Source organism: Lethenteron reissneri, chromosome 15, assembly GCF_015708825.2.
Source record: "Lethenteron reissneri isolate LAM-NWPU_2019-01 chromosome 15, ASM1570882v1, whole genome shotgun sequence".
Lineage (NCBI taxonomy): Eukaryota > Metazoa > Chordata > Hyperoartia > Petromyzontiformes > Petromyzontidae > Lethenteron > Lethenteron reissneri.
This window is the reverse complement of record NC_083793.1, coordinates 4,734,869-4,747,822: the sequence shown is the minus strand read 5'-3', so window position 1 is coordinate 4,747,822 and position 12,954 is coordinate 4,734,869. Positions and strand designations below refer to the sequence as shown.

General features: G+C 43.7%; 1 protein-coding gene across 10 annotated transcripts in view; it reads left to right on the top strand.

Annotated features, from left to right (window-relative positions):
• Nucleotides 1-12,954, top strand: part of LOC133342611 (glutamate receptor-interacting protein 2-like) — a 189,862-nt gene that overhangs the window by 103,313 nt on the left and 73,595 nt on the right. Inside the window, exons 1-2 of one of the 10 annotated variants that reach the window (XM_061551857.1) lie at nt 5,114-5,119; nt 5,295-5,374. The exons of the other annotated variants lie outside the window; for them this stretch is intronic. Coding sequence (XP_061407841.1) covers nt 5,311-5,374 — 64 coding nt within the window. The 5' untranslated portion in view covers nt 5,114-5,119; nt 5,295-5,310. Of the gene's footprint in view, nt 1-5,113; nt 5,120-5,294; nt 5,375-12,954 lie in introns of those variants that run through there. 10 annotated transcript variants of the gene reach the window in all.

The following is a 12,954-nucleotide window of genomic DNA, read 5'->3' as shown; positions in this document are numbered from 1 at the left end:
ATTACAATTTTAAGCCAAATCAGGAAGGTTACCAAGTGTGAAAATGCTTTCTCAATTATTGAGCTGGTGATGACTGGAGGGGGAGGGGAATCCTTAAGAGATGCACATTGCTGTTTGGTTAGGGTGGTAATAGTCACACGTTTTTTTTTCACATCAACTGAAAGCATTAAAGAGCGAGTAGCGGTTATGCAGAATTCCTCTAGGACATTCGAATGAGGACAAAAAAAATCTTCACGTTAGTTTTCGATTTAAAGCTTTCGTGACTGCAGGGATTCATCTTCTTGGTTCTTTCCGTAAAGTCATTCAGACGCTGTCTTTCCGACAGACCTGTTCTTCACCTGAGGACGGCTGCTTGCGTTGTGGCCGAAACGTCGTGAGAATTATTTTATTATGTTTTATTTTTATTATTTTATTATTTCCCTTCTACGTGACTTTACCGAAAGAACCAAGAATACTTCACGTTAGTGTTAAACTTAAATGCTTTATCGTTTCACGTCAAAAAGTAGCTTTATAAAATACAACGCAAAAATGTAAACAAATACAAAAAGGGAATTTTACATGTACCGTAAATTAAAAACGTTAATTTACAGCCTTTTCTCGATCCACTGCTGGATGAAGCCCTCCCCAAGCGACGTTGGTCATGGCGGTTGTTTGTCCATGCTGTGCCACATTGCTCACTGCAGGCTGGTGGAGGTTGGGGAAACCTAGGACCAGTTCAGAGATTACTCGTCATAGGGCCTCCACCGTGTTGAGATGTTAACTACCTCGCCGGGTGTGCAGAAGGTCGTGCGTTTGATCCCGACCCTGACGCCTGTATATTTGGAGTTTGAGTGTTCTCCCTGTGGTCACGTGAAATTGTCTCCGCGTCCTCCGGTTTTTCACATTTAAGAAGGATGCGTTTAGAGTATTTGGTTGGTATAAATGTCCACGTGATAAGCCACTTTGTTGAGCTATCATTTGTGGCCAGCTTCTGAAAAAGTGCTCTATAGCTCAGTGGGCCTTATTTGGTAAAATAAAACATTTTGTAGTGGTTTTTATAGTTTAGTGTGTTAGTCATTGACTCAGAATCAAACTCCGTTGTCCATGTTCAGAGTGTAGTGCCTTAACTACTGCCCCATAGTTGTATTAATTGTGTGTGTTTATAGACACACACACGCCCTTGTTTGTGCATTTGAAAACTTCACCATATCATTCTTAACCAACTGCAGCGTGAAAATCCCCTGTGAACATTTAAGAATCCTGCGGTATTGTTTTCCCCTTTCTTGTAGAGCAAATTGTCTCGTAATGAGCCCGGGATATAAGATTAAGGTGCGGTTTAGGGATGTGTTATGAGTGCAGCAGGCGTGCTGTGTTGAAGGCAATTTGTGGTTGAGAACAGGCATTAATATGTCCAGAGGAAAATGATTTATTATCCTTAGTCTACAATACACTCGTTACAATATTTGCATTTATTTTACTTGCTCTTTGTTTATTGCATTTATTGTAATGCACCGTGTAAATTATTCGCTGGACATCTGTGAAAAATATCTTTTGTAGCTCATCGAATTCCTCCAATATAAAGAAAGATTCTGATCCCGATATTTAGAAAATATCAACGTAGCTGTATTTGTTGCGGCTTTGTGGAATGTTACTTTTTTATGATGTGACACGGAATTTAACGACGTCAAGTTTACGGCTGTCTAATTTACACGACAAAAAACTGCTGTAGCATTACCTAAGTTATCCATTGCAATCTGCAGTTTAAGGCACATCCTTGTTGAATACATCCTGTGGTGTTCGGGAAGATCAGGTAGTCCTCTACTTATGATGGAGATGCGTGACGACGACCCCATCGTAAGTCAAAAATATCGTAAGTCGAAGATGGCCTAGCCTACCCAGGAGTCTTAAAGAATGCTGATAATTTAGCAAAACAGCAAGTTACAGTACCGTACTGTATAAACTATATACTGTATTTATTAATTACAATACTGTATTGCACAGTAAAATGTAAAGTAAAAAAACAAGGTACATTCTGAGCCTACCTATATGAAGTGCAATTTAATAAAAAGTGTTTTCAGGAAACAATCCTATCTGCTATAAAAACTTTTAACATGCATTGAACGTATCGTATCGTGGTAACCCTGAAATGAAATCGCTAAAGCTACGTATCATACATGCATTGAACGTATCGTTCGCTGCTGCGTTTGCCTGCCGCGCGAAATGTAAAATATTTTACAATTTTGTCGTATCGCCATCGTAAGATCGAAATATCGTAAGTTGGACCATCGTAACTCGGGGACTCTCTGTAAATGTATGGGATTTTGCCTAAGTTTGTGGATTCTGCCTTGGTGTAACGTTTATCACACTGGAACTATAATCTGGAGTTCGCGAGCCAACCATCCCAAAACGTCCGTGTTGTTTTTCCCTGCACTGTAGTTGAAATGGAAAGCAAGATTGTTGAATTCCTCCCTCTGTCCACCGAGGAGTATAAATGGCTGTGCCACGCGGCTTAATCGATTGGCAGGGCATATGTGAGGGGGGCACATTTGTACTGTATTTGGAATGCGCATTCCAAAAGTGAGAGAAAAGATGTCCTGTAAAAAATTATTTGTACGAATTCATATTTGTATTAGGGGCCATCCATAAATGACGTCACGCACCTGGGGGGGGTGGTCAGACATTTGTGACGATGTGTGACGAGGGGGGGGGGGGGTGAGAAATGTGACGTCACATCAAAATGCACAACTTTAAATAAATATAGACAACACGTTCTAAATTTTGATTTGAAGCTTTCGTGACTGCAGGGATTCATATTCTTGGTTCTTTCGGTAAAGTCACGTAGAAGGGAAATAATAAAATATAAAACAATAACATTAAATAGACTTCTTAATAAATGTTTTTCTCCTGCAACATTAGAGTGCAGCGCCACATTAAATACGCACTACAATGACAATAGTTTAAAGCGATTTGAAGCATGTTTTATTTGGGGGGGGGGGGGGGGGCAGAGCTTTATGACGTCATTTGAGGGGTGGTCTGACTTTTTGTGACGCCGTGTGTCGAGGGGGGGGGGGGGTAAAAAATCGTCCAAAATCGCATGACGTCATTTATGGACGGCCCCTTACGGCTCTGAGAAAGTGGTGGGAATTTCATATTTCTGTAGTACCGGCAAGTCTATTCTTAGGACAACCACTGTCGACTTCCCACAAAGTGATACTCATTTTTTTCTACCCTGGAAAAATAAGGGGTACTGAGTCGACCCATGATTTTAATTTTCAACCTTTATTGAGCAATCTCCTGCAACCTTTCCAGGTATTTGGGTGTAATAGCTAAATGGTGTTATGCGGACACTGCCTCAAGTCTTTTAAATTGCTTGGGAATTTACATTTCTTAATCTTCCTAGGAGTAGGTCACCATATGCCTATGCTAAGGGGAATTGCAGTAAATGTGCTGACGGTTCAAACGACCCACTGTACTGAAGGCAAAGAATATATATTAAGAACACATATATATTACCAGAATGCTCGTCTGAGTCGCCACATATATAAATATTTATTTTAGTCCATCGATCCATTTGCTTACCAGACCAATATTCAATTGGTTGATGGACGGAAACATATATTTGTATTTATTCATTGAATCTGCAGACACCGGAGTTCTGCTTACATGCTTTTTCTACCACTGCTCCAAGGCATCCCAAAACAAGTTTGTAAACGAGTGTGTGCACACAGTCTGTAAATTAGTGATGGAAAGTGACTTCCTTGGATGTTTGATACACTAATAATTTCCAAGAATAATATACTTGTTTACAACATCTTCTTGGTTCTTTCGGTAAAGTCACGTAGAAGGGAAATAATAAAATAATAAAAATAAAACATAATAAAATAATTCTCACGACGTTTCGGCCACAACGCAAGCAGCCGTCCTCAGGTGAAGAACAGGTCTGTCGGAAAGACCGCGTCTGAATGGGCACCACCAGGCGGTGCCCAACCAAGAAGATGAATCCCTGCAGTCACGAAAGCTTTAAATAGAAATTTGTTTATAACAATTTTTTTTTATTAATGAGATGTGACTCGATAACTGTGAGTGAACGTACGATACATTTTTATTTTATATTTGAATCTTTCGTTAAACCTAGTCGAACATTACAAATCTGTGCTCCTTCTTTTCAGTGGTGTATTCTCACAGGCCAACTATGTAATCTAACATGACATCAAGGCAGTAATGTTGTACCGAGCCAGGCATACATTTGGCAGTGGTACGTACAACTTAAACATTTCCAAAATGAAAATACTCGGCCATCAACTTGTGAAAAAATAATTGCCGTGTTTGCTCATAGCAGCATGGACTTGGTACGGTTTATACGTCCTGTTTATTAGAGGGGCTGGGATTCACCCATTTGTCCACGACTATGATTTGATTTAAGAATTGGCGATTTTTTTAAAATATTGTCATTAATGACTTCAGAGGTTACATGAACCATTTTCATGTACAACGTGTACAAGTAAAAAAAACATCGATGATTACAAATGCATTTGATCATTGCTACCGTGAGCTGACGAATCAACATTATTTGATTAATCACATTGGGTAGGCAAGTGGGTAGCTAACGAGGTATTTGGTTGGGTGGCTGGATGAGTGAGCATTTGGGTTGGTGATTTAGGTTTGGCGGGTTGGTAGGCGACTAATGAATTATTGTAGGCTGGTTGTTGGGTTCGTTGGAAGGCAATTGACTGTGGGTAGGTTGATAGGTGACTACCGTAGTTATATCACTAAGAAGCGATGTAAATTGCTAAGTGCATGACTCCCCGTATCATTTTCCCCCTCCTTACCCATCTTGTCTGTCTGCGTCTATCAAGCTCGCACAGTCAAACTCCACGTTGGCTGTCGGCTCTCGCTGAAAGTGTGCCAAGTGCTTCATGCCATTAATAGCAACGAATCCCCGAGGCCTTCTTGCAGCGCACGCACAGTTGGCAGACGCGTCTTAGATCGACGACCCAACGGCGCTTGCGATGCCCGTCTCGAAGGGGGGCACTTAATGGTGTGCCGTGCAGCGGGGCTGGCCACAATTCATTACAGCGCCGTTCAAATTCAAAGGAGTTCAACGCTGAGAGCGAGCGAGCGAGAGAGAGGAAAAAGTGAGGTAATTTTTCACCGACGAGTTATAGAAAGTACAGATTTACAGTGCGCCTAATGTGGAACGCCGTAGCTGTCTGTATATGATTGACCGCGACTGCTTGTTACTTAAACATGACCGCGTCCCACCATGCTTCAACTATATAAGACGACGGAGCCTGGATCTCGTATTGCTGTCACAGCTGTCTGCGGACGGCCATGGGATCGGCGAGGCGATGCTGGAAAAACGCTCGCTTGTCTTCCGAAGACATAATCGTGAAGGGTAAGAGGAAGGGATCGCGGGTGGAGAGGAGCGAGCGAGCGAGCGAGGACAACGACGTTGGAGTGGGAAAGCTGTACTAAATTGTCGTGACTTGTGCCGCACGCGATAAAAAATTAATACGAAGCGTGCGGTGAGCGCGCGCTTTGAAGCTTGACTATTTAGCGCCTCTGCGTCTGCGTGAGTAATTGGAACTGGGGAAAAGCACCTCGGCGTGCAGATTTAAAGGTGACGGGGATTTTTTTCAGGCTTTGATGGCGCTTACCTTGTGGCAGTGACTAAAATCTGCGGTGGTGTGTGTTTGCGCGCGCCCGCGTGCGTCCAGGGGAATTTAGTGAAAAACGTCGCTTGTAAAGCAAGCTGCCACTTTCCCCCTGTTTGTAAATCGAGGCAGAATGTGAGAGAGTGACCGCTTCATTTGTTCAAGCAAGGAAGCTCGCTCGCTCGCTCGCTTGCTTTGTGTGCCTCGCGCGGTCTGACGAAAAAAGCTACGTGATAGACTAGAAAGATGCCAACGTAGATGGGGGGCCCGTTCAACGTGGTGGGCTTGCGGGTGAATTTTTTTGCAAGTCTGACACACATTGAAGGCTTCTGCAGGTTACCGACCACATATAATGTTGTTAATATTGTAAGCGTGCTCGTGATTTAGAGTTCCAACTCATGAGCAAAGTTTATAATCGTATGCAATCGCTAGTGAATCATAGTTTGATCATGAATCATTAATTTGGTAGTTTTATTCTGCTTTGTATTTTTGCAAGATGTTATGAATCATTGGAAGTGATCCACTGTTAATCAAACTAAGACTCGCCAATGGGACAGGAGATATGTATAGGATGAGATGGGGGTTCTGTAGCAGATGAGTGTTTCTGCATATGCTTATTATTCTTTCAAAATCCCCGAATTCTGCCATGTATTTTTGCAGTATGAGGGATGGTTGCTATGCACGTAATCCCAACAGCCATTTTCAGGTATTGTTTTGGAATTGGGATGTTTGGAAAATACTAGTTATATTGCATGGCTTGTTTGTTATGGGCAGAAACCCAGAGGAAACCCATGCAGAACAGGAAGAGAACATACAAACTCCACACAGAAAGGCACCCGATAATGGACACCACGGTGGCGAGATGTTAACTACCTCGCCTGGTATACAGGAGGTTCGATACCAACCCTGACGCCTGCTTTATATTTTGAGTTTGCGTGTCTCTCTCATCATCATCATCATCACGGTGGCTAGGAGATGTTAAATACCTCGCCTGGTATACAAGAGGTCGTAGGTTCGATCCCAACCCCGACGCCTGCTGCTGTATATTTGAAGTTTGCATGTCTCTCTGTCTCCGTGGTCGCACGGATTTTTCTCTGGGTCTCCTCCGGGTTTATCCTCCACATTTAGAAACATGCGTTAAGAGTGTTTGGCTGCGATAAATGTCCACATGATAAATCCGCGTGACCACGGAGAGAGTGACAGCCAGGATGCGTCTGAAAAAAGAGCTACATTAGCTCAGCGGGCCTTACCTAGTAAAATAAAAATAGTTGTTTAGTTTAGTTGAAGGTTCTGTGTCCGACAGGGTTTTGCATCGGATGAGTGTCTGTTCGATTGAGCGTTCTGTATTACATGAGGTGGGGATTCTGTATCAGGTGAGGGTAGTGCATCAACTGAGTTTCTGCAACCAATGTGTCTCAAAGGCCAGTTGGTATGTTCACTTTAAACTATGCTTCCCATTAAATATTTAGGGTGCACTTAATCTTTGTCCACCTAACGTTCACCCCGCTCATGGAAATCATTTTTTTTCTTTCAAATCTGGTGTTATTTAAGGTATTATTGCTTGCATGTAAAGTACATTCATCTATCCAAGTGGCTCAGCGGTTGAGCGAGTGGCTCGCGATCGGCATATTTTGAGAGTTCACATCCTGCTTGTGGGTTTGACTCAGCTCATCATCCATCTGGGATCAGTAAATTGAGTACTACTTTGTCGTGAAGTTAACAGGATTGTTCTCACGGATACAGTCGTGCACGCCATAGGAACGTGGAATTGCCACCACTGGCTCAGGGCTGCAAACAGTAGGTGAGCACCACGCCAATGCCCGTTTGAGCAGGAAATCACTTTGACACTGAATCCACGAGTAAGTTCAGAATCAGAATCTTTATTTAGACTAGAGGAGGAATCCGATGAGCTATGAAGCTTTTTTCACAGATGTCCAGCATGGGCAAGTCAGCAAGTTACATAAGTGAAACCTTGTGAATAAAAAAGTCACAATAGACTTTTTTCTTTGCACAGTTGGCTACGCACGGTGCGAAATAAGTTCTACATAAATGCATCTGACCACAAAGGGAAGGGAGGAGTGGAGTGGGCTTGGGGATGGATTTAGCTACATGGACTAAGGCTACTAAACCCACAAAGGCTCATGGCGTCAAGAGCCACGTGACAAATTTGCTTCAAGAGCCATGATGGGTTGTTCCAAGCCTGGGGCCTTGTGTCGAACAGTCGTGGAAGCGTAGCAAGCAACAACGGATAAAGACACGGTTTTGAATCGCAGCGCCTTGGCTAGAGTAACAACTCCGTGAATTTAGTCATCTTCCAGTCGTTAATTTAACTTTCTTTGGTCGATTAATGCCCACGGTCGTGGGAATAGAAAAGACTGGGTCATATTACACATTTACTTCCGTAAGTGGATTTACATTCATTTGTGTGCTGCTGCTGCTGCAGCTCAGCTCTTTCTTGGATAGCGACCATGCTTTATAGTTTTTGTAGCTTCTAAATCAAAATCAGAATCTTTATTTATACTGGAGCAATCCGATGAGCGATAAAGCTCTTTTTTTACAGATTGTCAGACCGTTGCAACAACAATACGAAAGCACGATAGGAGTGCCCAGTATAGGAAAGTTAAGGATATCACTAAGAACATATACACATTCATCTAAACTATCTTATTTTTCCTGGTAAAGCCCACTGAGCTATGAGCTTCTTTTCCAGAAGCGGCTTGGCCACAAATGACAGCTCAACAAAGTGGCTTATGATGTGGAAATTTATAGCAGCCAAATACTCTTAAACGCATGCTTCTAAATGATGTGGTGGGGAAAATCGGAGAGAAATCCACACATACTCTTTGGTTCTTTCCAGAGAGTATTGATCCCTGCAGTCACGAAAACTTCAAATCTAGATAGAAATACACAAAAGCACGGGGAGAAACGGAACATGATAACTCCAAATATACAGGCGTCCGGGTCGGGCTCGAACCCACGACATCTTGTATACGAGGCGAGGTAGTTAACATCTCGCCACCGTGGCGCCCTGTGTAATCGGTAGCTTGTCGTTGCTGACCATGGACCCCTGGTGCAAGCCATGAACTGGGGGGGCTCTCTCCTTCTTCATAGTCCAGTGCCTGGGCCCCTTCCAGCCTCATGGCTACTGGAGCAGTTGCACCGACATGCACACTCGTTCGCTGTGCCACTGATGGTCGTAAACATGCTTAACTACTATAATATAGGTGTTTTTGGGTGCGTAAATATTAAAGTGTCGTTAAACCCCCCGCCACCACCCGACACGGCCCATTAGTAAGGTTTGTCACGTAAACAGAACGTGCCGATTCGTTCCGAGTAGAGTGCACCGGTGCGTTGGAGAGCAAAGCCACGACATTTACAATCTGAGTGCGACGTTGTAATTACTGGCGAAACGTTGTACTCAGATTGTAAATGTTGTGAATTTGCTAGTAACGAATTGGCATGTTCTGTTTACGTGACAAACCTTACTAAATAGGTTGTGTCGGGTGGTGGCGGGTTTAACGACACATTTATATTTACGCGATATAACCCCCCAAAAAACCCCTATATTATGGATGATATTGGTCGCGAAAGCCTACTGCGTGTCATGCTTAACTTGCTGATTTAGCATCTTCTGTTGATACGTTTGCTGGTTGTGTTGCTGTGCCACCTTGCGGAAACCCAACTCTTGGTGGGATTTCGATTCAAAGCTTTCGTGACTGCAGGGATTCATCTTCTTGGTTCTTTCGGTAAAGTCACGTAGAAGGGAAGTAATAAAATAATAAAAATAAAACATAATAAAATTTCGATTTAAAGCTTTCGTGACTGCAGGGATTCATCTTCTTGGTTCTTTCGGTAAAGTCACGTAGAAGGGAAGTAATAAAATAATAAAAATAAAACGCAATAAAATAATTCTCACGTTTCGGCCACAACGCAACCTGAGGACGGCTGCTTGCGTTGTGGCCGAAACGTCGTGAGAATTATTTTATTGTGTTTTATTTTTATTATTTTATTACTTCCCTTCTACGTGACTTTACCGAAAGAACCAAGAAGATCTTGGTGGGATTACCAGCCTTTGCCATTTGGAACACCGAATTCTCATTACGCTGCATCCCGCTGCTAACTTTAATGACGGAATGATACATGCCCAATGTTTTATTTGCCTTATAATTATCTTCCCAACTACAGCGTGCTGTTCTTTTAATTAGAAAACTCTCCGGCTACAATTTTTAACCCTTAATCATACCTGCTGGCGTGACAGTACAAAACAGCCGTGTTCCGCCACACACGTTTCCTTTAAGATGTTTGTGTTGTGCGATTTACGTGAAGAAAAGCATTTCAGGTTTTCATGATCCAATGTGATTGCACGTGTTTGCGGACAGGAGTTAGGCTTTTGTATGTGATTTTAAAACCTTATGAATGAATGTCCCAAGAGACCATACGACATGGATCTTGCATGAATGTCCATGCTTTCTCAGCAGCACTGTTATTATTCAACGCAAATTATATTCCGCATTGGTTTAAATCCACCGCATAATCCCCTGTCTATCCAAAAGTATAAATGGGTGCACCACAGTCAAGTTGGCAAGGTCGCGTGTGGGGTGGGGTGAAGCGTGGGTAGTCTCCCACGTCTTCCAAGGCGTCTGGCCAGTGTGGGTAGGCCAGGTCCTCCAGAGGGGCTCTCTGATGCTCCCTTGAGTGGAGGTGCTTTCTGTCGGCAGTGGCGTGAACAATTGTTGGGCTGCACCTTCATTCACCGTGGCATTTTTGTTATTTCGTCTGCAAGCCTTCAGGGTATATGTTGGTGATTGTAGTGCAATGTGTGGTGTCCTTCCCCCGCGCCTCCGATTATCACGGTTGGCTACGTACGGTGCGAAAGAAGTTCGACGTACGTACGTACTTAATTCGTTGAGTCAAAATGCTTACGAAATCGTTTGTAATTTTTTTCCCCACGTCGTTTGTTTCTTCCCTGCAGAAAAAAAAAATCTTGAAATCTGTATAATCATACTCTTATATAAGCGCACAACTTTATCTGTGATGAACGCTCCACTTTCCGTCGTTTTCATGCAGGGCGCGCTGCAAACCTACGCGCCCCCTGCATGAACGATGGAGGCGCAGGGACAGACGTTCGATTACGTTGGAATCGATCTGCAGATGGCGGTCTTCTCGCACGGCCAGCAGCTCTATGTCGCCTTAGCTAGATCCCGCAATCCCAAACGGGTGAAAGTCCGCATCGAACCGGACCCCCAGCAAGGCCATCTTCTTAACGACGAGAGAAAATTCACACGAAATGTCCTTTTCAATGAAATCTTCTAGATGTAAAATTATATAAGTTCTTAATACAATTTAAAGATGTTTCATTTTAAAACTTCAAAACCGAGCATCGGGTGCTTACGTGAATGCGTCGTTCGTGTGCAATTTTTTTGTGACTTTCCTGGCCGAAGGCCGTAATGGTTGCGAGGCGCACCGCAGTCGCCCCCGAACAACCCCTAGTCGCTTAATAATCGTGCATCCCTTGCAACTTTTTCCAGGGCTCTTATATATATTTCTACGTTTTTGTCTTTCAAGTTGTGTTGCGTGAGAAGAGAGTTAACAAGAGTTTGCGCCTTCAATAACACATAGACACGTGCCTGGAAACCTGCATGAGAGTGTGCTGCAGCGTCTGGCTGCAAAGCGCGCGTGTGCAGTCGTTAGCTGTCGCGCACACAATTTGTTTTACGATTGAAAAAACTCATCAGTCTCCCCCCCCCTCCACCCCCTCGGCAATGTATTCCAATTGTACTGCTGGTGTCGTGCCATGAGACATTAAAAGTGTCCATTCGGAACGCTCACAGAGGAGTAACAACCCTTGTGTGTTCGACTCTGGTCCAACAATTGAGAATGTCAGCAGCGCAGCGTGTCGCACGTGTCAGAGATTGATCGCGGAAGAGATATTCACGGGATTCCTGATAAATCCTTCAAGTGGTATTTGTTGCCCTGCACCCACCAGCGGGGCTTTGTCTCACGATCGTGAAGTTATGCAAATAAAGTGCAAAACCACGTGGAGTGTAACGCTCAAAGTCATTGGCGACCTGGCCTGCTGCATGGGAGAAGCCGGTTCCCCGGCGTGGCGGGTGCCTGCCGATTTTGGAATCCACAATCTCACCGATTGACGAGGACTTATGTGCTTTGACCTCTGACCTCTGAGTCACACAGCTGCTTCAAATTCCCCAGCCCGGGTTGGAACCCAGGAACCCGGCGATGACAGCTCAGTGCTCTTATCGCCTAAAGCCACGGTGGCTCGGAGATGTTAACTACCTTGCCTGGTATGCAGGAGGTCTTCGGTTAGATCCTGACCCTGGAATTTGCATGTGCTCTCTCCCCGTGGTCGCGTGGAATTTTCTCCAGGTCCTCCGGTTTTCCCCTCCACATTCAGAATCAACATCACGTGTTTAGAGTATTTGGCAGCTGTAAATTTCCACATGATAGTCGGAGTAGTTGTTTATTTTGAATTACCCTGTGAGCCAAGACGCTCTGAAATCGGGTTTAATCAACAAAAAACAACACCACTGCTTTTCCGGTGGTGATAAGATGCTTCGTTGAACTATCACTGGTGGCCAGGTCGTTTCTGAACAAGAGCTATACAGCTCAGCGGGCCCTTACCTGGTGAAACAAAAATAGTTTGAAATAATACGTTGATAGTCAAAAATTTGTATTGCACACACATACACACACATGCTGCAAGTTGTTGCTTTTCATTTTCAGGCCACACGGTAGAGGCTTGCTCCTCTCATCCAATCACACGAGCCCAACACTTTGTTTAGTCGCCTACATTTATTTTCGTGGTGGAGCAAACATCCTTCCGCGGAATGTTTCCCACCGCGCGCGAAACCGTTCGTGCCAAGCACGGAAATTTGATTTGTGTCCTCTCAGTTTTCCCCGGTGAGCACGTTTTTGTAACAGCGCTGCGTCAGAGATCAAAAGTTCCCCTTGGCACGGGTTAATTGAGTGGACCTCCGCTTTGTACATCCAATTGGTGGATGATGAAGTCACCGAATGGCATTACAAATAATTGATACAGATTTGTTAATCGTTTGCCGTGCCTGTTGTGCGTGTGGCTGTATAACGTCGATGCAAACAGGGTTAAAGGATGGTGATGCCAAATTTTGTTTGGACCGGTGTTATGTTCTGTTCTATGCACATTTATTGATTTGCCGATTAACACTTCTCGTACACACCTTTTTTTTTCAAAGCAGAACCACTTTATATATCTAACATTGAAAACGGTATTGTAGAGAAACATTTTTCTTTATATATTTTAAATGTCATGTATTTCATACTTAGT